The 26,725-nt window shown below is 58.6% G+C and overlaps 2 protein-coding genes across 20 annotated transcripts; both read right to left on the bottom strand.

The window, feature by feature from the left end:
- FKBP1A (FKBP prolyl isomerase 1A) lies at window positions 1–10,432 on the bottom strand. 3 transcript variants are annotated; one of them, XM_075517609.1, is made up of 5 exons: window positions 10,299–10,432; window positions 10,091–10,138; window positions 3,468–3,580; window positions 2,572–2,724; window positions 1–1,080 (listed from the first exon to the last, which is right to left on the bottom strand). In XM_075517609.1, the coding sequence occupies exons 1-4, from the start codon at window positions 10,333–10,335 to the stop codon at window positions 2,596–2,598; spliced, it is 327 nt and encodes a 108-aa protein (XP_075373724.1). In that variant the 5' UTR covers window positions 10,336–10,432; the 3' UTR covers window positions 1–1,080; window positions 2,572–2,595. The 3 variants fall into 3 exon arrangements, with proteins under 3 accessions (XP_075373724.1, XP_075373723.1, XP_075373725.1); XM_075517608.1 differs by having other exon boundaries at window positions 1–1,077; XM_075517610.1 differs by lacking the exon at window positions 10,091–10,138 and having other exon boundaries at window positions 1–1,077; window positions 10,299–10,405.
- A 1,646-nt stretch (window positions 10,433–12,078) lies between these two features.
- On the bottom strand, window positions 12,079–22,794 carry LOC142417174 (sodium-dependent lysophosphatidylcholine symporter 1-like). 17 transcript variants are annotated; one of them, XM_075517592.1, is made up of 14 exons: window positions 22,546–22,794; window positions 19,898–20,023; window positions 19,450–19,574; window positions 18,631–18,763; window positions 18,122–18,200; window positions 17,537–17,694; window positions 17,323–17,413; window positions 16,664–16,785; window positions 16,466–16,549; window positions 16,191–16,274; window positions 15,112–15,224; window positions 14,511–14,654; window positions 14,051–14,227; window positions 12,079–13,819 (listed from the first exon to the last, which is right to left on the bottom strand). In XM_075517592.1, the coding sequence occupies exons 1-14, from the start codon at window positions 22,630–22,632 to the stop codon at window positions 13,789–13,791; spliced, it is 1,554 nt and encodes a 517-aa protein (XP_075373707.1). In that variant the 5' UTR covers window positions 22,633–22,794; the 3' UTR covers window positions 12,079–13,788. The 17 variants fall into 17 exon arrangements, 16 of the variants coding, with proteins under 16 accessions (XP_075373707.1, XP_075373699.1, XP_075373701.1 ...); XM_075517584.1 differs by having other exon boundaries at window positions 12,079–12,476; window positions 13,772–13,819; window positions 16,466–16,785; window positions 17,323–17,694; XM_075517586.1 differs by having other exon boundaries at window positions 17,323–17,694.
- Between the last annotated feature and the right edge of the window lie 3,931 nt (window positions 22,795–26,725).

The following is a 26,725-nucleotide window of genomic DNA, read 5'->3' as shown; positions in this document are numbered from 1 at the left end:
TTGAGAAAAGCCAGCATAAAGCGTTTTTATTGCAATAATAAAACTTGATACCTTTATGCGGTGGAGAAGGAAGTGAACGGCGGCAATTTCTCTTACCAAATCACTAGGCAGGGCGGAGGGAGGGGGCAGATAGGACAGCAGCGGGGGAAGCTATGCGTCGTATGAGACCAGACAAGCGGCGATGACCAGCATCAGGTGTCAGGAGAGAACGGTCAGGAGTGCTCAGACCGGGGACAACCGGGGTCTGAGGTTTCCTTTTCAGGGGGGAGGAGAGGGGACAGGGGCTTTCTCTTTGAGCTGACTCCCCACCAGCCCCGCCACCTCCCCTGTAGACAGCACCTTCCGTTTGTCTGCTGTTTTCCTTTTCCTTTAAAGAAAGCTCAATGTAAGCTACTGGGTTTTCAGGGTGTGGCGGAGCTCTGATGGAAACCCATCTCCGTAAATCCAAAAGCAGGCTGGAGGGGGAAGGCAGGTCCGCCGTGAGGCGGCAGAGCGAGGCGGGGGCAGAGCAGCCCCCCTTCCCAGGAGCAGCCCCACGGCGCCCACAGTGATGCCGCGCCCCGCCCGGGGAGCAGGGGAAGGACGCGCTGCTCCCTCGCCGCCCCGGCGCCGGGCAGGGTACCTACACGCAATCCTAGCGCTACTTGGCTCTCCGCATCCGTTCAGCCTCGACAGCCTCGCTCTGCTATGGCTTTTGCAGCAGCAGCAACTTCTGGTTTGAGAACACCATAGAGATCTGCACCAAAACGAGTAACTAACAGGTTTCCTTTTGTTCAAATGACTCCTATCTAAGGGCAGCCCATCTGCGTGCTACTGGTAAAACGTAGTCTACACCTGGAACAAAAATAAGATTAAGAACTTGACCCAAAAAGAGTTGAGGTTTACGGCGTATAGTTTAAAAAGACATAAAAACACGATACAAGGAGGAAGAGTCAGACGCAAAGCTTAGTGACCAAAGGCATTCAATCAAGGTGTAAGGTTATACAATGAGTGTAGTGGACTATCGGGAAAAGCTCCGTACGAAGTCATGTGCACTCTTCTTGAAGCTGAGATTCTGGATTCCTCCATGTGCCAAACCTGCTGGGAGAGAGGAGAGGCAGCGTGACCGAGCCGCCCGCCGCCGCCGCCGGAGGAAACGCGGCGGAGGAGGCAGCGCGCTCACGACACGGCGTCTCACCGCAAAGCGCAGCGCGCGCTCAAAGCAGAAGTCGAGCCCCGATTACAGGGGAGGGACCACAGCCCCATCCTGCCCGCACCGCAGGACCCACGGACGCCGGAGCACAGCCCCATCCTGCCCGCACCGCAGGACCCCCGGACCCCGGAGCACAGCCCCATCCTGCCCACACTGCAGGACCACAGACCCCGGAGCACAGCCCCATCCTGCCCACACTCATCCTGCCCACACCGCAGGACCCACAGACCCCGGAGCACAGCCCCATCCTGCCCACACTCATCCTGCCCACACCGCAGGACCCACAGACCCCCGAGCACAGCCCCATCCTGCCCACACCGCAGGACCCACAGACCCCCGAGCACAGCCCCATCCTGCCCACACTCATCCTGCCCACACCGCAGGACCCACAGACCCCTGAGCACAGCCCCATCCTGCCCACACCGCAGGACCCCCGGACCCCGGAGCACAGCCCCATCCTGCCCACACTGCAGGACCACAGACCCCGGAGCACAGCCCCATCCTGCCCACACTCATCCTGCCCGCACCGCAGGACCCACAGACCCCGGAGCACAGCCCCATCCTGCCCACACTCATCCTGCCCACACCGCAGGACCCACAGACCCCCGAGCACAGCCCCATCCTGCCCACACCGCAGGACCCACAGACCCCCGAGCACAGCCCCATCCTGCCCACACTCATCCTGCCCACACCGCAGGACCCACAGACCCCTGAGCACAGCCCCATCCTGCCCGCACCGCAGGACCCACAGACCCCCGAGCACAGCCCCATCCTGCCCACACCGCAGGACCCACAGACCCCCGAGCACAGCCCCATCCTGCCCACACTCATCCTGCCCACACCGCAGGACCCACAGACCCCTGAGCACAGCCCCATCCTGCCCACACCGCAGGACCCACAGACCCCCGAGCACAGCCCCATCCTGCCCACACCGCAGGACCCACAGACTCCCGAGCACAGCCCCATCCTGCCCACACCGCAGGACCCACAGACCCCCGAGCACAGCCCCATCCTGCCCGCAGCACCAGGCCCGTGACCAGCAGCAAGAGAGGCACAAGGGGGAGCAGGCAGCCAAGCGCCACGGTGCAGCAACACAACACAAGGAACCCAAGGCACGGTCAGCCGGCACCGCAACCCCTCCATGGCATGAACCCGCTCTGCCAGGCTGGAAACGTTGCCCGTACCACTGTAGTGATGCCCAGCTCAGCAGCCTCCCGAGAGCAACTCCCACCCACAGCCAGAAACCTGCCCTATCCTTCTCATACTCCCCACTGCCATCACCTCCACCCCACCTCCCCACAGTACCCCGAGACAAAAGACGGGGGCCTTGAGTCTCCTCTAAGCCACCACACTCCCCGCTGGCAGCTGCCCCTCCTTACCCGAGGACAGGGTGCTGGGCTAGGTCATTCCAATTTCATGAGCTCCACGTCAAAAATTAGAGTGGCGTTTGGTGGGATGATCCCTGGGTGGCCAGTAGAGCCGTAGGCGTAATCTGGGGAGATGGTCATCTTTGCCCGCTGACCAACGCTCATCTGGGGGCAGGGAAAGAAATACAGGGGTGTCAGGAGATGGGCACAATCACCGGGTGAGTGACAGCAAGAGGGACACAGTCCTGTCCCCACTCCTTTCCCTGCACTGGGCAAGAGCAAGGACCCAGGCTGGACAAACCGGAGCGGACGGAAGAGGAATGGGAAGAACGTCAGAAGGGAAAGGCAGGCAGCACGGGCTGGAAAAAGAGCAGGGCTCGAGATGTCCTTCGCACAAGCGAAGGCAGGGAACGCCAGGCCATTCCCCACAGCCACCGGCACCCTTCTGCCGCGCTGCCTCGCGTCCCCAGCGGCGCGCGGAGCTGGCCGCGGTCACGCACGCAGGAGCTGAAGCCGCGCCGTGCCCACCAGCCCTCCCTCCGCGTGGGCTTCACGGCCCGGGAGCCGTCTCTGCTGGGAGCGGGAGGCCCGAGCACTCCCCGCCGCTTTCGTTCAGAGCTGACTCAGTGGAGAAATGTCACCGCTGAGTCACCGACGTGCCGTAGGTGTTCCTGGGGCCCGGCCCTGCTCCATTCCTGCCATCTGGCAGGTGGCAATGCAGAAGGTGATATTCACACCCACACCTCCCAGCGCTGAGGGGGCGGAGGGGTAGAAAACACAGGGGAATTAAAAAAAAAAAAAAGAGAACGAGCTGCACACAGTGATTTCTGCCCACGCTGCAGCTCCCCAGGCGCACGGCTCTGCGCAGCCCCGCAAGGGAGACCGCGAGGCGGAGAAGCACCAGGCACCTGAGCGACTCCTTCCTCCCAGCCGCGGATCACCTCCTGCTTGCCCATCACGAACTTGAACGGCTTGTTCCTGTCGCGGGAGGAATCGAACTTCTTCCCGTCCTCCAGCATACCTGGGGAAAGAAGGAGGGAGACAACGGTGACACAGGGACAGAGCCACGCACGCCTGCGTGAAACAGGCTGTGACCTGGCGGCCTGAGCGGGTGACGGTCACCCCTGGGAGAGCTCACATGGCCCTGAGTCAAAGGTGTTCTCAGCTCAGCCTCCTCTCCCCTGGGGAAACACCTGCACGGGCGGTCTGGAGGGGAAAACCCCCACCAGCACCCCCAGGTCATCACCCAGCCTGGCAGGAGCAGCCCTGGGGCAGGGCAGGATCGTTCCTGCTCCTGGCTGCTTCGACCCAGAGAGGAGCGATCCTCTGGGCTGGGACCAAGGACAGACGAGGGGAGCAGATGGAGGGGTGGAAAAAAACCCCAAACCTTCCCCACCTCGCAGCACCGCTGCCAGCTGTATCGCAGGCAGCAGCGTCAGGCACGGCGCTTCCCACCCCACCAGCAAACACACCTCCCGCTCCTCACTACGGGCAGGCTTCCATCCTTGGGCACCCAAAACGGAGTCAGGGCTCCGGTGCCCCATCTCGGCTGCTGCCGGCCTCCAGCCCTCCCCACGCCCAGCCGCATCCCACTGGTCTTCAGCCAAATCCCTCCCGTACCCAGGAACGACGACGGGGAGAGGCAGCACCAAGCGCTGGACACACGCGCCCAGGGCAGCCCTCATTCCCCCGGCGCACGCTGCACGGTGAGGGCTGAGCGAGGCTGATATCCCCAGGGCTAAATATAACTCCCCAACATGAGCAAAGGAGGAATTTCCTCCCCTCCCTTGCTCCCTGCCTGACCTTCTTGGGGAATCTTGGAGCTGGAGCTGCCTTATAGGAGCAGCAACTCTGCTGGCCAGTGGAGCTGCCGCTCCTATAAGGCGGCTCCGGCTCCACATTAACAGAGCCAGCACCCCATGCAATAAGGGCGACGATAAACTCTCCTGCAAACGTTCCGCACTCCTTCGCTGCCCAAAACCCTGTTTTCTTGGCTGGAAACAGCTCTATAGTCCTGCAAAACCAAACTCATCCAGCAAGACATGGGGCAGACGGATTTCCCTTCACCAGGGCACTGCCCATGGGCAAGAGAAAATGCATCTGTGTAAAAGATGAGTCAGGGCATCTCAGCCCCCGTTCGCACCGTGACGGCAGCCGGAGCGGATGGCACGCAGGCACGGGCAGTCGTGCTGATGGGAGGCACTGAACAGAAAGGAGGGAATGGGAGAAAATACCTCACCTTTGCAGGGGCAAGGAGCACCGAAACCTCTGGGCTGCAGGAAGATGCAGGGGGTGAGGGCCAGCAGCCCCAGGTTTCAGTCAGGGAGCGGAATTAAGCTTTTAATTTCACAGAAAGGAAAAATTCCCCCGCTCCAGGGCTTCTGAGCATCAGCGCCAGCTCAGCCGGTCAGGCCGCAGCCCTGGACTTTGGAATAGTAAATCTGGAGTTTTCTTGTTTCCTGCTTCCGGGATAAACCTCTTGTAGCTGAACCTGCTTCCAGCCCCGTCTGGCACTACTCCCCGCTCCCGTCCGCTGGCCTTCCTCCCGCCCAGCGGGGACGCTGGCAGCAGGGACACGGCGCAGGCCATGCCGGCTGGCGCAGGCAGTGCCGCTTGGCCGCGACATGAGCTGACCCCGAGCTCAGCTCTGAGCCCTCAGGCTTCGCAACGAGCTGGGGCGGCTGCAGAAGGACGGAGAGGACGGCTCGCGCCTGCCGCCCTTCTCCCCAGGCACCCGCAGAGGAAAAACCCCGGGGGCGACGCGGCACAACCCCGCCGCCGCTCGTCCCGGCAAACAGGGACCTGCAGGATGCTTGCGGGGCACCCGCCGCCTGCGGAATTGCATCCCGTTTAATGTCCTGGCCAGGGGAACGGTAAAGGCACCGTCACCGGCACAGGAGATGCCGCAGACCTCGCGCAGGAGCGGACGGCGCTGCCCGCCCCCGCCGCCGAGCTCACCCGTCCGAATCCAGCCTTGGGAAGCGTTTCGGAGCTGGCAGCACCCTGGCCACAGGAGAGAGGGATTAGCAGACTAAGCTGGTTGCAGCAGCCCAGGGGGATCGGTCACTCGGGCTGCCCCCGGCCCGGGAAGGTGCAGGTCGCACAAGGGAGCTCATCCCCGCTTCCCGGCACGGGGCTGCCACGCTCCCCCCACCACGCCAGCGGGGAAAACCAAGAGGCTCCGATGCTTCGGAGACGGCATCCTCATCTCAGGCACTTCCTCTGCCTGCGAGGCCCCTGGGAGATTTCTCCAGCCCTGGACAAGTATGAGCAACCATTTCCTCATCCCTGCCATCCCCGAGCGAGGAGATAACAAGATCTTAAAGCTATTACAGAGGCAAAGCATCCTCTGGCAAGAGCAGTTGTCCCACCAGAGCCCCAGGAGCAGCAGCCAGCCGCCGGCACAGCCCGGCTCGTCGCGGCCCCGGCAGGGCTCCTTGCTCGCCACCACCAGTCCCGTGAGGAGGGCAGAGCCCACGGAGGTGGGTTACAGAGACCCACCTGCCCTGGCTCCCACCCTGAAAGGTTTGACCCCCCCCGGAGATCTCAGCTGGGCTACACGGACACCGGGGGGTCTCGGGGGAACGGCAGCGAGGGAGAGCACAGAGCCCCGCGGCCGGGGCTGCGGCAGTCGCGGGATGGAGTGGGGGGCTCTGGAGAGCAGCCCCAGCTCCGGAGGGGCAGGCAGCGCGGCCCTGCCAGGTCTCTGCCACACTTGGCAGGCAGCAGCCGGGAGACGCCGGCTGCAACGTGCGACTTGGCTGCGGTCCCTCGGGCGGGCAGAGGCGTCGGAAAGCGGCGCTGGCGCAGGCAGGGGCAGCCCCCGAGACAAACCCGCAGGTTCGGGTTTTGCTGGCGGGGTGTGGAGCCGACCCTCGGCACGGCCGTAGTCCAGGGGTCCTGCACGGAGCCAGCTTCCCGAGGAGAGGCAGGGAGAGACCGGAGCAGTGGGGCAGGCACCTCTGCTCCAGCCAGAGGAAGGGACAGGATGGGAAACCCTTCCCGAAAGCCCTGGGATACCCAGGCAGTGACCAGGGCATGCTCCAACCCCCTGCGGCAGGACGGGGCCGCCCAGCTGAGGTTAAATCCCGTCTCCACCAGCAACCCCTGCCAGATGCTTTACATCCCAGGGCCCAAGCTGCCTGCACCAGCGCTCCCCATCACCCAGCCCACCCCCATCCCCACCTGCAGCCGGACACAGGAGGGGGCTCTGCCCACCGTTTGACCCCCAGCGCAGGCGGGGAAGGGGTGCTTTAGGAGAAGGCACCGAGCTCCCGCAACCCACAGACCGGCAGTCGCACGCCTCGGTAGGAAACGTCTCGCAATCGCAAAGCGTTCGCTGCTGCGTGAGCATCGCAGCACCCAGACGCAGCGGGGAGAGCACCACCGCGCCGGGCAGACAACAGGAAGAGCGGGCAGCCGAGCCCGCGTCCAGCCTGCGCGGCAACGCACGGGTGCCGGGGAAGGACGGCGGTCCCCTCTGTGCTACCCTGCCAGAGAAAGCCAGTTTAACTCGAGCGTGCCTCTCAGCATTTCCATCCCACCACCCTCCGAGACACAGCAAGCTGGGTGCGCTTTGCCGCTCGGGCAAAGCCGTTTCGCCAAGCCAAGTCAGACTCGCTCCCGTCCCGGCGCTCCCCAGCACGGCCACGGGCCCCCATTTCCCCTCCAGCGGCACAGCGGGGCGGCCGCAGTCTCTCCACGCTCTCCGCAGCCCCCGTGCACTCAGATGCCCTTGCACCAGCTCTCTTCACCCCCCAGCCCGCGCCCGGGGAGCGCGATGCCCAGCCCCGGCAGCGCTCTGGGGCACCGCGGGAGCCCCAGCCACGCCAGCACAGCATCCCACTCCGCTCTGGCTCCCACCCCGGCAGCCAGACCCAGGGGGGCTCAGGTCTGTTAGCCCCCAACCCGCACCCCCCTCCCCATGGATTTGCTCCTACGCAGCCCTCCCGCCCCACGCCGGTTGCCGCGAGCAGTCCCGAACACATCGGGGAACTTTATCCTTGATTTAGTTTCTTTAAGAGCCCTTTGTAGCAGATTTCACATCAAAGGCTGCTTCGGACGCCCCGCCGGGCGAGCTCGCCGGCAGCGTTCCCCCTGCTCCCCGCGGGCTGCGGGCACGACCTCCCGCAAAGAGCGGGGACCCGGGACCGAAGGAGGGGGAAAGGGTCCAGTTCCCCCAGCTCCCCCCACACGCCTCCACCTCCGCAATCCCAGCGTGAGCAACCGGTGCCTCCGAAGCAGGCGGCCCAGAGGATGCTCCGCTCTCCACCTCCTTCCCCAGCACTGCCCTCCCGCACCGGGGCTGTCTGTCTGTCTGTCCCTCGCCCCCGGGATGAAATGGCTGCTCTCGGTGGGGCCAGGCCCCACGGAGCAGCGGCAGCCGCCGGACGGCCGACCGAGCTGGCTCCCCCACGCTCCCTCGCTCTTGGGTCACCGGGGTTTTTTTTCCCGACATGGTTTTTAACCGAATCACCGCGCATCTATAACCCAGCGCCGGGAGAGCTGACTCCCCGCACGCCCGTCGCGGCACGCCACGGGCTGGATCTCCTCAGCGCCGGCAGGTTTCTGCGCGGGAGCAAAGGGCAGCCGGGGATGGAGCTGACGCAGGGCTCTGGAAGGAGCCGCGGGACACAGCACATCCCGCACCGCGCTGTGCCGCCGTCCCCGATGCTGCTCCGGGATCGGCGAGCACCGTAACGGGGCCGGGGAATCAAAGGTTTCTAACGTTTCCCCGAGAGCCAAGCCCCGCTCCGGCCTCTCGCAGGGCAGGCTGCAGGGAGCCGCGCTGCCGACGCAGGCAGCGTTCGGCAACGAAAACGGCGTCAGGGCCTGAAGGTGTTTGATTTCTGCTGCCTGCCGAGGCGGGGGGGCGGGGGGCAGAAGCTGCCTGCAGAGGGAACTGGAGGGGGGGGGGGATAAAGGACAAAAGGAGACAATAATAACAAACAAACAAAAAGGAAATGAGAGAACCACTCCCACGAGCGGCGGATCGCTGCTGCTGAGGGTCCGTCAGGAGCACGGCACCACGCAGCACTTCGCCCAAAGCACCGGGACGTGGGGACGGGAAGACGGTGACCCACCAGCAGCTCTGCTGGGGCGGGGGCCGCAGCCGGGAAGAGCGGCAGAGCTCCGGCAAGCGTCGCCGGAGCGGAGAGATGGTGGCGGGAGCCGGGAGGGCTGGCAGGCGGCAGGGCTGGCCCACCGGGAGCCACTTGACTGCCTGCCAGCCTCCCTTTGTTCTTCCACCGGTGGAGGAAACGGGGCGGCCGGGGGGAACCGAGCCGCTTCCTCTCCCTCCTGGCGAGGGAACGGGAAGGACGGGGGAGATGGAGGAGCAGCAGATGGGCTGGACGCCCGCCGAGCCCTCCCGGCAGGCAGGGCTGCCCGGGCCCCGCTCCGCAGAGAGGGGCACCCGCGGCCCCTCACCGTGGGCGAGGGGAGCGCTGGGGCGGGAAGGGGAATCGGTTATTAGCAGAAACAGCCACAAACGGCTCTATCCGTTTTTACCCTGGAGCACGGCGGCCGCCCCGATGAGCCGGAGCTGTTCGAAGGGCGGCTGAAAGGGGAGAGGAGACCCCCGGGGTGACCCCCCAAAGCATTTTTTGGGGTCCCAAGGTTGGTTTCTTCCCCCCCCCGCCCCCCCCGAGTTGGCAGAAGGCTGCTGGAGGACACGGTGCAGAGCGTGACCCTCCCTGGCTGTCGGGGCAGCCCCTCACCAAACTACTCTGCCCGAACCCCAAACACTACCCCCCCTTACCCACACCGGGGTCCCCCCGCGGGATCGCTGCCCCACGCTGCCCAGCCCTAAAAACATCCCGGGGTGGGCTGGGGGTCTGGGTCTGCCCCACGGGCACCCCTGGTGTCACCCCCACCAAGGGGCCGGGGCAGCAGGGACGGCGTCGGGGGTCCGGGGACCCTGCTCGGACACAGCGAACCCCGAAGCTCCCGGGGGGGCTGACTCGCTGCCAGCGGGAGCAGCCAGCGTGGGGGGGCTCGGCTCGGCCGCTCCAAGGCCCACAGGCCTCTGCTGCCCTGGGACCCCCCAGGGCCCTGCCTGCCCCCCAGGCACCCCCCGAGCACCCCCCGGGCCGTTCCCCAGCGCACCCCCAAAAGGAGGGGCGAGCGCGGGTGGGAAAGCCCCCCCACCCCCCACAGATTGGGCAGTGGGAGAGACGGCTCCCACGGGGACCACCGGGGCCTCCCCACGGCCACGGGGCACGGCCAGACCCCCGCCCCGGGCCCCCCCCGGCCCACGGGAAAGCCCCCCTGCCCCCAGCCCCACGGGGCGGGCCGGGCCCCCCTCCCGCGGGCCGGATCCCCCCGGTTCCCCCGGGGAGCGGCGCGGCCCAGCCGGGCCGCCCACACGGGCCGGGCCCGGGGTCCCCGCAGGCTGCCGGGGCGGGGCGGCGGGGGGCAGCCCCCGCTCCCCCATCGCGTCCCTCGGTCGCCGGGCCGGGCCGAGGCGACCCTTCCCCGGTGGCGGCGGGGCAGCCCCCGCCCTGCAGGCCCCGTGGCGGGCGGCACTCACCCGTGTAGTGCACCACGCAGGTCTGGCCGCGCTTGGGGAACGTCCGCCCTGCGGGGAGACACGCACCGTCAGCCCACCGGCACCGGGACCCGCACCGGGACCGGAACCGGCACCGGGACCAGGACCGGCACCGGGACGGGACCGGTCCGGCGGGGAGGGGAGGGAGAAGGGGAGGGAGAGGGAGAGCGGAGGGCATGCCGCGGCTTACCGTCGCCGGGGGCGATGGTCTCCACATGCACGCCCATGCCGGTGCCGGTGCCGCTCGCGCACCCGCAGCGCCCGCAGCCCGAGGGAGGAGGGGCCACGTGTGCGCAGCCTCGGCCGCCGCGCCGCCATAGAGCCCGCCCGCCCGCCGCCTAGACGGGCCCCGCCCCCGGCCCCGGCCGCCGCCATCTTCCGCGCTCTGCCCCCCTCCGCCCCCCCCCCGCAGCCTCCTCTTCCTGCCCGGCCCCGGCCGCCATCTTGGCCCCGCGCGGTTGCCGGGGGAACGCGGGGGCCCGCCGTGAGCGACCCCCCGGGGCTCGGGACACGGTGTGGTGGTGGTGTCGGTAGCGTTAGGTTTACGGTTGGACTTCATGATCTTAAAGGTGTTTTCTAACCTATACGATTCTGTGATTCTGGGTCCTCGCAGGCTTGGCCCGTTTATCCGCCATTGGTAGGGCCAAGAAGCGCAGGGCCTGGCCGCAGCGAGCCTGCCCAGCCCCGGGTGCGTGGCCCAGCGCTAGGCCGCTGTGGAGGCCCGGGGCTACCAAAGCAGGGCTCCCAGGGAACCCCGAGGAGCCAGCACACACTGGCCACACACCCCAACCCCAGACAAGACTTTTAATTATTTCCACGGTTCCCAAGACTAGGCTTGTGCCTAAACTCAGAGCGTTGGGCACATGCAATGACAGCAGCCAGAGAGCTGGTAAGATGCTGTTTTATAGATCTAATTCTGCTCCTCACCATGCTGGCGGAGGTCAGCGCCAGCCCCGCGTTACTGGGGCAGGCTCAGCAGAAGACACGCAGGTTTGAACAATCTCACACTCAAAGGACTTTCTTCTGGGAACAGCAGCAACTATTTTCTTTTTTGGTCAAAAAAAGAATCGCTCCAGGCACAGGATTTTTGCCTCAAAGCGTCCTATTTCCTTACTTCAAGGAGATGAACTTGAGTGTCCACAAGGGAACAGAGAAGTTCCAAGGACAGCCAAGAGACTAATAAAAAGCCAGTATTCTCAGCAAGTGGCATTAAAATGGGACACAAGAGGAGGAGACTCTTAAAATAACAGATAATGGGATGAAGCAAGTTTTAATTGCCTCTGTTCCTTGCTTGCATCTTTTAAATACTGAAATACCAAGGGGGTTTTTTTTCTTGCTTGATGCGATAGCATTATTTTTTATGTTAAAGCTGCAACACACAGATGGTGCCTGTGGTCCCTGACTTTCCATGAACACACCCATCAGCAGGGCAGACGTGTGAGGCCCAGAGTCAAGATGAAAAATAATGGGAGAAAAAGGGGCACGCTCTCATCCCTCCGGATTTATGCTATCTCGGTGAAGGGCTGGGCCTGCTCTCCCTGTAAGGGCCAGCGATACACAAGGATCTGAAAGGGGAAAATACTGCTTGATGTATGCCCACGCTAGAGCCCTTGCCAGGCGCAGGCACGCTTGCACACGTCAGGCACTGCACCCTCCTCATGGCTCTCGCCCTGGGTGGGGTGTTTTGGTTTTTAACTCGCTGGCATAGCCTGCTCATCTTACCAGCAAGCAAGGCCACGGCAACAACCAGTACTTCGACAGGACCTCAGAGCTCGGCCAGGTTTGACCACCCCTCAACTGCTCAGGGTTGAGACCCAGGAAAGGTTCAGGTCAGATTCTGCTATCTAAACTCTGGAGAAAGGACAATGGCTTGAAAACAAGTGAATTCTGCCTAAACTGCTCCCTGCCCTCTGGCTCATCTGCTGGCAGAACTCACAAAATAAGAAATACCAAGAAGGAAAAGCGTGACCATTCAGATTTAATAGTGTAAAAAATAAACGGGACATTATTTGATATACAGAAGCATCACTCCGGGCAGCAGCGGGGCTGGCAGGCACCATGCACGCAGCAGCAGCTCCCTGCTTTGCGGTGGGTCAGGTCCCGCTCTGCAGCGGCCTGTTCGTGGCCTGTGCTGCAGGTTGGGAGCTCCAGATCAAGTCCCCTCTCCTTTGTCCCAAGGACCTTTGAAGATACTTCATGACTTCTGCAGGACTTTAAACTCTTAACAATCTGGGCGTTTCCTCGATGCTCAAAGGCATTTGCTTGTTCGTAAATCCAGAGGCAGCAAGGCTGAAAGCAACGTGGTGGCAGAGGGCAGTACATCCCAACACCTGACCGCAGGCTTAGTCAGGTGATCCCAAGGAACATCCTTCACACTCCAGAAAACAAAACAACAAAAAAAGAAAAAAAAAGGGGGGGGGGGGGGGAGAGGAGGCCCTTTGTGCGTCTGAGAAATTGTTCTGAATCTGGGCTGCTGCGACCATCCTGCAGGTGCCTTGACGCAGCTCTAAAACACCATCTCCCCCATTGATCGCAAAGTTGCACCACAAGACTTAAGGCTTCAAATTAATTCAGCGCACAACTGGGGAGTAATTTGCTTAGATCCTGCCAGTGTGCACCAGACTAGAGAGCTGCAAGGTCAACCAACGGTCAGATACAGCTCTAGCCCTAAAAATAACCAGCCTCACTCTCTGCCTCTGCACGAGGCTGAACACAGCTCAGCGCTACCGGCCATGAGATGGCTGATTTCTCCTTTCTTCCCCTCGCTGCCCCCTCACTGTTGCCAGGAGAGACGTGGGGGTGCCAAGCAGCTCTCGCAAGATGCTGCTGCGGGAGATCTAGCTATGGGCTACGATTTAAAAGCGACTCGGCTCTTCTTGACATTTATGTGACACTTCTGCCATTACCTCCTGACCTGGCAAAAACCGGGACAAGCTGCCAGACACCCCACCAGCTGCCTGACCGGAGGCAGCGCAGCCCATTCCCGCAGCCACTTGCACCGAGAAGCTCCTGGTTCCCCAGAGGTGACTCAGCTAACAAAAGGCCCAGGCAGACGGGACAGAGCTGGCTTCCACCACCCTGCTGCCAGGTGTCATTGTTTCTGCACATGGTTTAAAACACTGCTGGCTTGAACTTCACCCTTGTTCAAAGAAATTCTAAACCTTTCCCTGTGAAAGGGCAGTCTAAGTACAAAGACATGCACTATCTCAGCAGTATTTTTCCTAAAAACTGGTCAAAAATAGTTTCCTCTCAAAAACAATCCTTGTGTTCTTTGTGCACACATTCCCACAAGGTTAAGTGACACCTCCGCACCCCAGTGTGTGTAAGAGCACCGCTCCGGGGCTGGCGGGGGCCCTTCCTCCCCAGCACTGCGGTCTCTCCCAGAAGCAGAGCGCGGATCTGCCTTGCCCAGATCTGTCAGGACCTGCCAAAAGACCGGCGAGGCCAAGCCCTGGAGAAAGCAGCTCTGGTGAGGTGGCAGGGCTGGGGCTGGAGCAGGACCCCCTCCCCATCCTGTGCCTGCCAGCCAGGAGAGGGAGGGGGTCAGGATGCAAAACAAGCCTTTGGGACATGGGAACAGGAATCAACAGGAAGCAACGACTTTCCCTGACAGCAGCACATCCTGACAGCGCAGCAAATCCGCGTCCTTCCCGATGAACTCACCCACTTCAGCCCTGGATTTATTCTTGGCTGCCGCATTGTACCTGATGCCTGTTGAAAGGAACACGAGCACTCATGAAATGTGGTGTAAAGTCAGCAGCCTCCAAAATACCCCCAAAGCTCTTTGGAAAATGCACCCCTAGAGAGGATCGTAGCGTGGGGGAGCGTGGACTGGACACACGCAGTCCCTCCCCGTACAACATTTCTGTGTCAGGCTAGGACCCAGGCAGACACCCAGACTAATGCTAGGTGACCTGTCTCCTTCAGGGAGCTCGAATTTACCCCATTGCCTCCATCTCCATTCTCATCTGCTTCCTCCTCTCCTCATTGATGGGATGGAGGCAGAAGATGATTATGGCAATGAGCAGCAGGCATATTGGGACTGGGGCCATGAGAAGCTGCAGGGTGAGGATGACGGCGGGGTTGTACGTGCAGTCTCCAGCATGGTAACCTGCAAAACTAAAGAGGAGAATGGTTTTCCTTCCCCCAGCCCCACCGGGTCACTGCAGAAAGGCAAGCAGGCACCTCCATTGTTCTCCTCTAGAGTCTGGTATCAGAGGCCCAGTTTTGGGGAATTCCCACTCCTGTCTGCTCTCCTCTTGCTCCCAGTAGGTGTTGGAAAGGCAAATTTGGATACCCCTGTGACTCATTCCAGCATCTCCTATCAGACACTCTAGAAAACAGCAGTAGAAAGTGCCTGTGCTGGGCTGACAAAATAGGGGAAGTAGTGTTTGGGGCTTACTGTAAACTCAGTGTCGATATCCCCACGGCAAGGCCACCTGCAAACTTGTTGAAGAAGACGTAAAACGAGTAGAAGAGAGCCTCCAGGTTGAGGCAGCTGGGGTTCCTCAGCATGAAGTCGTCCACTGTATCTGGCAGCATGGACCTGGGGACAGACAGCCCCACAGACACGTCGGTGACACCCACGCCAGTGCCAGCTGAACTCAGCTGCAGCCACTCCAAGGCCTCTCCTTGGAGACAGAAACCCCTTGCAGAACCCCACTCTGGAGACTGTTTCATGCCTGTCCTCTGCCTTAGGCAAACAGGGCAGAGAGCATCTTAGAGAGGGTGTGGCAATTGCTTCGGAAAAAGAGAAGAAAAACAGCGCTTTGCGCAATGACTGGTGTCCTGCTGCTGAACCTGAACACAGACTGAACGATGCTGCTGGGGGACCGTGGATCACATCCCCGTCCCTTCCCAGTCCCACCTCCGCAGGTCCCTCTGCAGCCCAAAAGCTACTGTATTGAGCAAACGGGCAGCCTTGGCACGTCACGGGTAGTGCTTTCCCAATAACCTTCCCCTCCTCCCTGCTGGACAAGTGGCTTGGAGGTGCCTCTGCTCACCATGGTAAAAGGTAGAGCACAGCCATGCTGCAGCCTGCCATGATCACCAGGAAGACGAAGGCCAGGAAGTTGTGCATCAACTGAGTGATGGCTACCAGGGCTGGGATGATCAGCTGCAGCGGCGAGAGGAAGAGGAGAAACAAAAGCACACGGGCTCTTTCTGCTGCTCACAGGCAGCTTGCACCAGTCTGCCCCAACCAAAGGCCACGCTCCCCCCTTCCCCACACATTTCATATACAGAACTGCTTCTGTCCCCTGTGCAGTGCAGTGTGGAGGCCCTGGACAGGCTGATGCTGGCAGCAAAACCTTCCTCATGAGTAAAGGGATGGTTATGGAGGGCAATGGAGCCGAGTTGTTAAACTGGAAAGTTGGATCTGCTATGGCTGCACCCAATGTCTGTGAGGAAGGCATCTGGAGATAGATCCTCAATGGGATCTGAGGACCTAATTCTGAAAAAAAAGCCAAATGGGACTTCCTTGCTGACCTGCAGAGCCAGGCAGCAGTTGGGACGTGTGTCTGATGAGCAGGCTGTTTCCCAGCCCCTGCCAAGCGTGGTGCACAGCCCTTCCTTCCCTCCCTGAGCCTCTCACAGAGCTGGATGGCAGAACTCGGATCACTTGCATCAAGCATGCAAGATCCTGGAGCAGGACAGACGCCACAGGACGATGTTTGCGTGTGGACATGAGACTGGTGCATTGGTACAGCACCTGATCACACACTGCTCACCAGATCTGCAGCCATGGAGTCTCAGAGCCCGAGCCCTTGGTTGGGTGATGCTGCAAAAAATCATTTCCCCGCTGTCTCGGGGATGGTCCCTCAGCCTCCCTGCACCTTACTGCAAAGCTCTGCGAAGCCATGGCCACCGATACCAGCAATGGCCAGACACAAGGAAGTGCAGAGCTGCCGTCAACTACTGGCTTACTCTTGGTCGCCTGCAGTGCAGAGGACACCATGCTCTGGGCCACCCTTAGCTGCCAACCAGCTCTTCTCCCCAGACACCATGAGCAGCTGGGGGCAAGGCTGTCTCCTCGCAGGGCTTCTCAGTCCACAGCCACAGCCACGACCATGGGCAAACTCACCGCCAAGCCCAGTGACGCTGCTGTTTTCTTTCCAAATCTCCCCAAAAACCACTGCCAAAAGGGAATAGAGAGGGAAGCTGTGACCTGAAGAGAGAACCAAAGGGGAGTCTCGGCAATGTCCCCCAGGACTGCCAGTCTTTGCCTGGGTGACATCCTTGCTGATGGGCAGAAGCAGCAACGCATGACTCCATGAGGCTGAGCCGCCCATGCTCAAGGGCTGGGGTGACCCAAGGATCAACACCTCCACCAGGAAGGTCTGCCTGGGGCTCACTTACCAACATGATAAGCACTAAATGCTGAAACTTCCCAGCCAGCCCCGCGGCATGAGTACAGAAGAAGGCAAAGATCCCCTGTGTGATCTGGGAAAGCAACGTGGAGACGTTCATGGCTGGGGGTCCCGAGTTCACTGTCTGGATGACTTGCCCGGACATCTCATCCCCCAAGCTCTCCTCCTGCCGCGGCAGGTCTCGCACCTGGAAGGCCAGGGATGCAAAGAGGAAGCCACACAGCAGCTGGGTGTAGGGCTTGTGTCCCATGATCATCCTCAGGCAGCTGGCAAAGGGCAGCTCAACTTTCCCCAGGGGGCTGAGGGGCCCTGAGAGGAGAGACAGCAGGGCTGGCACCGGAGCTGCCAGAATGAACATGATGGGGTGGGAGGCACAGGGGGATCGTGCCACGGCTCAGCTGGGTGAGGAGCTATCGGAGTCTGACATCTCAGTGCAGAGACAATGGCCGCGGTGTCAGCTACAGGCAGGATTTTGCCACTTTACTCTGTGCACTCGGGCTGGCCTGCGTAGCTCTGCAGGCTGTGTGTTGGCGAGACCTGCTCGGTGTGAAGCAGTGAGCTGCAGACCCTGTCCCAGGCCCACGGCTCCCTGCAGGAGCTCCCAGGCAGCCTGAGCCTTCCTTCCTCCGGAGCATCTCCCCTCTCCTCTGCGGGAGCAAGATGCTGCCAGCACAAACCAAGGAGGGTCTCAGCATCCAAGTATGTGTGTATTTGAGGTCCTGCACCCAGACAGCCATCCCCCACATAGGAGCCCCGCTCCCTCTGCCTCGCACCTTCCTCTGCAGCCCCATCCTCACCATCCACTGCCATTGGGCACCCTCCAAAATGGAGCTAAATGGACCTTACCAGGCTGCTCCCTGACTCCAAAGATGAGAATCAGACTGGACAGGCAATAGATTGAGCCCAGGACCAGGGATGCAAATACATAGGCCTGACGCTGGAAAACGAGAGACAGTGCACAGTGTCGATGCAGGTACCACGCACAGAGCTGGCAGCACGGCCAGCAGTGCCTGCCCCAGAGCTTACAGGAGGAGCAGGGGGCAGACGGGCCAGCCCTTACCGTGTTCTCCAGAGAGTCCGTGAGGCTGTAGGTGCTGGTGTTGGGCAGGGTCTCGTTTGACACATAACAGCCGTTCATCATGCGGGCATGGTAACCGCCCACAATCTGCCCCTGGATTCCTGACCCAAGGAGCGTGCTGAACACCTCCATCCCCATTCCTGCCAGGATGGCCAGGAGAGAAACCTCAGTCCCACTCCCTGGCTGATGGGACACATCCCGCAGGGTAAGGGACCAGCTTTGGGAATGGAATTGGAGGCACCAACATCCAGAGCTGCCTCAGAAGAAGAGACCTGCTATTTCTACCTGCTCTGATTTTTTTCCCTTGGCTCCAGCAGTAAATGCTCTAATGTTTGGAACCAATAAATCTGGGTCCTGAGTTCCCTAGGAATGATACAGATCTGAGAAATGTTTCTGCAGGTAAATTCTTTGCAGAAGATGACTGGTTTCATCCCTGTTTTCATATCCCTGGTTTACCCCATCCGCTCTGCAGCCTGATCAAAGCCAGAGGAACTTACTCGCCTCTCCTCTGGGGAGGGTATCCCAGGAACGCAGGCAGCTGGGGGTTGTAGGGGTACAGAAACTTACTGTAGGCAGTGGCTGAGTCACGGTCTCTCTGGGTTCCTCCCAGGAACATTGTCAGGGAAGAGTATGGCACGTGGTGGCACTAGGGAGAGCACAGTTCAAACAGCTCCAGCTGCTGCTTCCCTGGTTTGCTGGTCACAACCCCCCTTGTCCCTACACGCAGCAGATAAAGCTGCCTTGTGTGCCACCCCTGCACACATGTGGCTTTTCACCCTCTTCTGTGATTTGCTCTGTTCCCACAAACCAGTGATGGAGAAGTTCGCATCACCATATACAGGCAGCCCAGCCGAATCCCCAGCATTAAAATGCACCGCTCCATCTCACCATCCCTGCAGGGATGGTCTGCGACATCCTGCATCCCTCACTGCTCCCCAGCTAGAGCTCTCCCAGACTCCACTCCAGGTCCCTTCCTGGAGAGGCTGGGGCCGGGACTCCCCAGCTGACGGTGTCCCCGTTCCTTGCAGTATAGGATGATGTGTAAGACAGTCAGGCCCAGGCACCATGATCCTTACAGTCATGCAAGTCTGGAAGAAGCTGTACATGAACAGGTACCACAGGAATTTCAGGGAGGTGGGGGTGCCATCTGAGAGAGTGGACCACATCATGCAGTAGCAGAGCACCCCGAATGGCATGGAGCACGCGATCCTGGGGAGGAAGTGGAGCTGGTCAGGTGTGACCCTCAGATAAGGTGGTCACACTTCTCATTGCACAAGCTGAGCTACATAGCACAGCCTCTTCCCCAACTTCCAAACCACAGCCCAGCTACTGCAAGATCAAGATCTGCGAGAGGAAGCAGCTTTGCTCAAGTGAGTGCCCATCAGTCAGGCTGGGGGGGAGGCTAAACACAAATTTTGAGAGAAAAAGTGATGTCTAAGTTGTCCAACATTTCTTAGTCTCTTGCTTAACTACTTCAAGTCCTTGCCCTGCAGCAGAACCCTGGAGGCAGCGGAAACCCTCTACCTGCAAGATCTGCCTGTGGTTAGAGCCTGGTGAAGAGCTGCTGGCACAGCTCACTACCAAACTCTGTACGTGCCACCACACAAGACTCTCGGAGCACTGAACCCCACGGCCTTGAAAATGTGAGGCCCCAGGGAAAGGGAAAGAGCAAGTGTACAAGTTTGCAGTACACTCCTCTTCCATTGCAGTGACATATGGACCCCACTGCAAGTTATGTTATTTTTAGTGTCCTTGTGATGTTATGGTTTTGTAATTCTCTGTAAGCCACATCACATTAAACTCCCAGTGAGTTGTCCCAGCTACCTCCTTGCACTAGCACTGAAGGAATCTGAACCCAGCAAAGACCCTCCTGAGGCTCCAGCCCAGACACTCACCATGGGACCAGCTTGCCATATTTTCTCCTCGGGCTTTTGCTGACCAGGAAGCCAACAGCAGGGTCAGTAACCGCATCCCAGGCTCTTCCAAGGAAAATGATCAAAGAGGCACGGAATGGCTCCAGCTGGGGGGAAACAGAAACCACAGCTTGAAAGCGAAAGAAGTCCTGGCAAAAAGCTGCGAGCAGTCAGCATGATGCAGCTCGCTCTAGCCAATGTTTCATCTGCATCCCCTGGAGACCACTCCAAGCATTGAAACGGCCCAGAAACATCTCCTGTGCACCCACCAACAATATTTACACGATGCAATTTTGATCCAGTTTGAATGCCTAATTCTGATGAGCATTTCCAAGGGCTTTGGCCACCCACCAAACTCTACCCTTGCCCCAGTCTGCTGAGCTTACGCTAAGCCCCTTTGCAGATAACCCCATCTCATGTGGCCACTCACCTGCACAACATCCAATAGGAAGATTTGGAGGAAAAACCCAAGGGCGTTGCCTGTCATCTGGTAGGGAATGCCCCCAACAGCATAGCAAACCTTTCTGCAGAGCGGCAGTCCTGGCTTCTCCTGCAGCTGAGACACCAGGGAACAAGCCCACCTGAGAAATGATGCACACCTCTGGCTGACAGCTAACCTCCAGCTGCTGCTTACCCCATCCGCCAGGTTCTCCGAGGCTCATTTAAACCCCGAGTCATGTCATAACCCGCCACGCACCCTCCCAGGACACACATACCTATCCTTTGGCTGGACATAACTCTACCCGATACCCACAAGCAAGGTGGACATGGCAGTTGGGCTGCCGGAGGCTGCTTCTCCATCTGCTGGTAATCTTGGTGGGTCAGGGTGCAGTGCTTCCTGCGCACAACCTGCCCTTGGGCAGCAGCCTGGCTCGTGAGATCCTGCTCTGCAGAGTTTCATATTCTTCATAAACCTTCAGGGTCTCTTGCCCAGCTGCCCTGAGGGGCTGGGCACGTCAGCAAGCCTCTCTCCTCGCTCCGGCCCACCAGCCCACATCCACTCCTCAACCAGCCAAAGCCCCAAGGCAAGAGCTGATCAGCGGGCATCTGTCTCATTTGCTTGTCTTGGGCTTGTCTTGTCACCGGGGCCTGGTGACATCCCTGGTGTTTCACCTTGATTCTCCTCGGAGACATGTTTGCATGAGATCACAGGCTGCTAACGTAAATGAGATACATATCTAATGCCAGACACAGAGCTATCTGCTGAGCTGGTCTAACACTGTCCTTTCCTATTCTATTGAGCCACAATCCAGTGGTTCAAGTTCTTTAATATTAAAAAGTACAAATTGCATCAGGCTTAAAGTGATTGTAACGGAGGCAGTCCGAGAAGAGAGACTGCAAAGGCCAGAGCTCAGGGAATTTCTATAGATCAACAGGGAAAGCACAAGGAATGTTTCAGCGTGCAGGAAAAGGGCTGATGGCAAAGCCTCTATTTTATTTGGATGTGGTGAGCTTCAGTAAATACTGTACCAAGCCTCAAGTATCTGGCAAGCCCCCAGAGGCAACCTACAGCACTGACTTCCTCCCAGCCCCAAAATGAACTTGCTGTCTAGCATGATACATCTCTGCATCACACAAGACCAGGAGTATACTGCAGAATACAGGGCGGGACCACATAGAAAGCAGAAGGCCCGTTTGGGCTCGGCTTTCCACTTGGCTGAAGCAGCGCATGGCCTTGGCCACAGCTCGGCTCTCCTATGAGCAGACCACTGCTACAGGTCATTGGGATAGGGCGAGCAGTGGTGGGGTCGCAGCGCAGATGCCTGGAGACCAAGGCTGACCTCCCATTGCAGCACAGGCTACCCTGGATGCTGCTCAGGGCTAACACGGTCATCAGCGACTCAGGTTGCTGGTCTACACCACATTTCGGCTTTCCCAATCACCGAGCAGCTCCAGCACAGCTCAGAGTGCGGCAGGCAGGTTGCTGTCCTGCACCCAAAAAATACATAGCCTTTTCTGGAACGATGTGGGAGGCTCCCCTGCTCACACAGGGCAGACGGCCATCCCAGGCGACAGGCCTGGTCTAGATATGGCTATAAAAGGCAGCGAGCTCCTCCAGCAAGAGCTCTGCAGAAGAGCAGAGAGTGAGGAGGGATGAACACTTGGCACGGGGCAGCCGTGCAAGAGGCTGGGCTGAGGAACAGACCGCAGGGTCACGTGGACAGCTGGGTAACAGGGAAATCAAGTCAGGAATCGCTTCAAATTCCCACTTGCCCTCATTTCTCATGGGGTAAGGGGGCAACCTGCCGGTTCCCCAGCCTGTTTGGACTGGAGATGGCCGCTAACACCAGTTGCGCCGACAGCCACCCTTGAGGGATGACAGACCTTCCTTGTAACGGTACTCAGGAGCAGCTTCCGAAAACGCAGGCACAATCCCAAAAAGCAGCATTCCAGAAGGCACCGAGCGCGTTTCCCTCCCGCAGCGATTAGCAATAACTCCTCCACAGCCCACACCATGGAAAAAGCACTAATGCTCCTGTGCCCACCAGGCTGGAGGGCCCAGCCTCTTCCTGCACACCCAGGGGAGCAGAGCGCCTGCTTTCCTTGTGCCAGGTAACCTCAGCAGCCTGCTCGTGCCTCTCAGCTTCTGGTCCCAGTTTACTTTCTGCCTTTTACAGCACGCAGCGAGAGTCAGGTCCCTTGTACTTCAAATTGCAGACCAACCTTGTCCCACAGGGATGGCTGAAGCATTAGGCTTGCACCACCGCTGAGGAACACTTACTCATACAACATCTTGTTTCCACAGCAGTTCTGTTTCTAAAATTACAAAGACATTTCTCTCGGCTGTAGGGGTTTGTGGCAGCTTTTGTTCCCTTTATGCTCTCAGCAGGTAGGACAGCGCTCCGCACGTCTCTGCCCATTTCACTTGAAAGTCAGCAACAACAACAAAATGCAGAGCCTTGCTTTAACAATGTGTTCTCGAGCTTGAGTCATAAACACTTCGAAACACCCCCACAGCCTGTGGCTGCTCGATCCGGGTAGGCTCTGTGTGGGTGTGCGCACTCGCGAGGGTTAGCGTGCACGTGTGAAACGCATTTCTGCGTGTGAGAAAGCAGCACCCTGGGACACTGATCTTACCTCTCCGTGGACCGCTCTCCTCTGTGGGAGAGCTCCTTCTTGGGTTAACTTGTGCAGCTCAGCATCTTCATGACCACCTGGAAGCATGACTGCAGACACGACGACCGTTGTCCTTCAGTGGCACGTGGTGGGAAAGCAGAAGCTTCCTCGCCCAGGGTGAGGAAGAAGTTGCCTTGTATGTCAAAGAACACACCGCAAGCACAGATCAGAGCTGGATGGAGATTTTGACAAGTGAAAATACAACATCTGTGGGGCCCCAGCGGGAGCTGATGGAGGGGAAATGACTGGCCCTGAGGGAGGAGCATGGCCAGACCCTGCCCATGGAGACAGGAAACCTGGCAGGGCTCACAGTGCAGCATGTACTCGGGGCAGTAGCTGCCAGGCTTTCTGCAGTCAAGTGGAGAAGTCTGGTGCTCTTCAAAGGTCAAGCTGGGTTCAGCACTTCCTCCCCATCCCAGGGCTGATGCCACACAGAGATCTTAGAGATGCGGAGAAGTCGACCTTTCCCTGAGCTCCAGACCACCACAGGAACACGCTCGAGCCACCCCAGGACTCCTGCCTCAGCACCAGCAACCACCAGCTGCAAAGAACCAGCGTGCAAAACCTGGAGCAGGCAACCAAAGTGGCTGGAGCAGCCAGGGAGAGGGCAGCAGGAACAGGCAGGTTCTTGCCCTGGGTGACTCCCTGACAAAGCCCCTCTCTCCCAAGGCAGTCCAGGAAGACCAGGAGCCCAGTTTTGGCTCCTTATTTGGGGCTGTGGAAACCCCCTGCCCCTTTGCTTTGCCCTCTCCTTAATGGGTGCAAGTTGTTGGCACTGCCCTAGCCCAGGATAATGTCACTGAGAGTAGGCGGCGTGGGATACATTTTCCTTTCTCTATTAAGCAAGATCTGCAATTATCAACCTCTTTCAGTCTGTGAGCTCCTGAGAGATCTCCCATGGCAATGCAGACCCCACACAGTATGTTTCAGCCTGGTGACAAGAAACGTGCTTTTCTTAGTCCCCTTTCACAGACCCTTCATCGCCCATAGAGCCCAGCAGTCTTGGTATCACAAATCAAAAATTACTCCTACATTAAGAGCGGTAGGAGCCCAGTTACTCAGCGCTGGCTGTGTGGGAGCAGCCGAGTTCCCAAGGCAGCGGTGCTCACAGCACGCAGCCAGTCACTGTTACGAGCACTTGGCAAAGCAAAGGCAGAGGGAGAAATCGGCTTCAGAGGACAGAAGGCACACAGCAAAAGGCTGGCAGGAAAGGGATCGCACCACCACTCTGCCCGCTAATCATCTGTTTGGCACGTCTAGTCTCATCAGGCAGCTCTTCAAAAACAAGCTTCTCTAGCTAGATCAAACTCAGTCTCCAGGACTGAACTTATACGCAGCAGCCGGGGCAGAAGAACACAGGCAAAACCCTCTCCTTGCTCTCCTCCCAGGCTACCAAGAGCCACTGGGAGCGTTAAATCCGTGTTAGTGTCCCTGAACCACCACCCACACCCAACGGGAACACAAGCACCCATTCTGCAAGGTTCACCACAACACTGTTAGCAAATTATGTCATCTTCAGCTCAGCCTTGCCTTGTCCAGTGGGGTTAATCTAAAAAGCCTGAATTTCACCGGCTGAGTCAGAAGTTGGTTAATAAGCCACAGTACAAGTGAGTCAGCGGCATCTCTCTTCACTGCTATTTTACTGACACCCCAGATAACAAATATCACTCACGCTGGACCACAGCCAGCGCAGTGGGAGCCAAATCCCTGTCTCCCACCAGCATATCTAACCATACATCTCTATAAGAAAGCAAAATACATTCCTCCCCACCCAAGAGGAAAGGGGAAACTCAACAGGAAATATAAAAACCTGATTTTTATTTTTTTTCTAGGCCATTTTGTACCCACTCACCACACACAATTACATTTGGACAGACACAAGGTACCTTTGGAAACTGTACTCAGCACTTAATCCTCTGGCTCTTTGGCACTCATTTACTCTCCAGGTGCAAATAGCTGCATTGTCTGTTCACAGTCTAGAAAGCCAACAGATGACCAACCGTTACCTCCCAGAGGAGCTGTGTAGCTCTCGCTCCCTGGCTAGTTCAGTGCACAATTATCTTCAACACAGGAAACCTTTATTTCTGCTCTGCTCAGATCCTCCCAAAGCCTTTTGTCATGTTGCTCAGTGCCTTACAGAAGACAGCGTCACTCGTTGGGTCTAGACAGGATGTCATGATTGCTAGTGCAGCACGGGGAGCTCTCAGCCCGCCTCTGCGCGAGAGCAGGGTTCAGCTTTGTGCTGGAAAGGCAGATTTCGGTGAAAAGCACCAATCTCACTGTTAATCACTGCTATACACTGGGCTACTTGCTGCAAGCAATGAGCTTTCTAATAACGCTGCGTGCCAAGGCCTGAAATCAAACCAAACCAGCTCGCCATTCACTGCGCACACCAAGGGTCTGGAGCAAAAGGACGATGCCTCTTCCACCGCTACGCTGATCTTTTGCTATCAGTTGCTTAGAAATAGGTTTTGAAAGAATAGCGAAAGCACGCAGCAACACTGCAGCTACACCCATTTTTCTGTTGCACAAATACTCAGCAAAAGGCTCAGAGAAGCCAAAGCTCTGCAGTTTAAGAAACAAGGTCATGTTGGAGTTTACTCACTGCAAAGGGAAGGTCCCTTCCCCAGAACCCCCTTCTCCACTGCAGAAGCATGAGATCTTCTCTCTGAAGGCAGCCCAGGGCCCAGGAACGCATGATACAAACAACTCCAGTCCAAGCCATGGTAGCTGAGCAGCTTTTCTCAGGGTACTCTGACCTGGAGAGGGGCTGCTCAGGCAAGGGAGCCCCATTGGAAAAAAAAAAAAAAAAAAAAAAAGTGGTCTAAAGCCAGCAAATGGGAATTTTTTGGTACAGTGGCAACATTTGGATATGTTCCACTAGCAAGCCCTCCAAAGGTTTACCCCTCCTTGAGTGCTCTAAGCACGGCCAGTGGCTCTTGTGTCCCCCTTAGCACAGCTGCCTTCTCTTGGTGGAACACGACTCATGACTTCAACAGCCACCAAGGTGGATGAGACAGGAGAAGAAGAGCTGTTGCTACTGTAGGCCCGGTAAGCCAATAAAGAGTTAATTTAATGAGGAGTCATGAAATGTACCTGAGTAAATAAGAACATCTGGAATCTATTCAGGAACTCCCAGCGCTGGGACAGACAGGCTCAGGGCAGACAAGACAGAACAGCAAATAAGATAAGCATTTAGGAATGTAGTAAATAATTCAGAAAATGATAAATTAGTAAATTGCGAGGTGCTTGACACAGGAGCTGTTCAACTGCCAAAGATGTGGGCCTGTTGCATAATTAGTATTATACTACTCTCTGTAGAAGTGTGTAATTGGGAAACGTGGGACTCATTTGGAAAAACTTTTGCTAGCAGGTAACTAGAAAGGATTTCTCTTCCCATTTCTGTTGAACTCTGAAGGCTCCCTGCCGAGTTCCAGCCCAATTACCTGGCCAGCAGCTGCAATAAGCTGCTACCTTCGTTTAGACAGTGTGCATTCGCTTAGTTCCATCAGTGTTGCCGTAGGAGCCCAGTTAGCACTTTGGCAGCAGCCAACATATGAAAGTCCCCAAGCAGTCTGCAGTGACACACACCACCAGCTCCCAGAGCCACTCACGGCCATCGTGCCTGCTGTGTATGTTTATGCCACGTGGTACAGCACGTGCATTATTTACCAGAGCAAGAAGACTTGCAGCTGAACTCTCAGCAGACATCAACTACCTTTAGGCTTTTCTCCTTCCTAAAGTGAAACTGCCTAAAGCACACCACGGAAGCTGGCAGGGCAAGCATACCTCGTTAACAAGGACTGCAGGAGAGGAGAGCCAGCTCTGCACGATTCAGCAAGTGAGTGTGTGCGCAACGGCTAATTCCCTTCACACCAGGCAGAGCAGCGATGCGCAGTTCATCGCTGCTGTGCCTGAAGGACAGGTACAGAAGCACGCAGCTCGGAGAAGTCTGGTCTGAGTCTCGAAGCGCAAGAGGAGCTGAAACGCTTTTCTTTCATCGGGGATGTGGCTGGGTCACCAGGAAAGCACACCTGGCAGCAGGCACGGCTGAGAACCACGTGCTCCAGCTTCCCAGCTCTGCCTCGAGTGACTGTCAGACACCCTTCCTTGCATGATGCCAGGTGTTTACCACACAAGT

This window comes from Mycteria americana, chromosome 14 (genome assembly GCF_035582795.1).
Source record: "Mycteria americana isolate JAX WOST 10 ecotype Jacksonville Zoo and Gardens chromosome 14, USCA_MyAme_1.0, whole genome shotgun sequence".
Taxonomy (NCBI): domain Eukaryota; kingdom Metazoa; phylum Chordata; class Aves; order Ciconiiformes; family Ciconiidae; genus Mycteria; species Mycteria americana.
This window is presented reverse-complemented; position numbering and strand designations above follow the sequence as displayed.

Coding starts and splice junctions, on each gene's coding strand:
- LOC142417174 (XM_075517582.1), bottom strand. CDS start 22,632: ATGCTTCCAGGTGGTCATGAAGATGCTGAGCTGCACAAGTTAACCCAA. Junction 16,275..16,465: donor ATTTAGTGCTTATCATGTTG/GTAAGTGAGCCC, acceptor TTCTCTCTTCAG/GTCACAGCTTCCCTCTCTAT. Junction 14,228..14,510: donor ATATCGACACTGAGTTTACA/GTAAGCCCCAAA, acceptor TCTCCTCTTTAG/TTTTGCAGGTTACCATGCTG.
- FKBP1A (XM_075517609.1), bottom strand. CDS start 10,335: ATGGGCGTGCATGTGGAGACCATCGCCCCCGGCGACG. Junction 10,139..10,298: donor GACCATCGCCCCCGGCGACG/GTAAGCCGCGGC, acceptor GTCTCCCCGCAG/GGCGGACGTTCCCCAAGCGC. Junction 3,581..10,090: donor CTGCGTGGTGCACTACACGG/GTGAGTGCCGCC, acceptor TTCTTTCCCCAG/GTATGCTGGAGGACGGGAAG.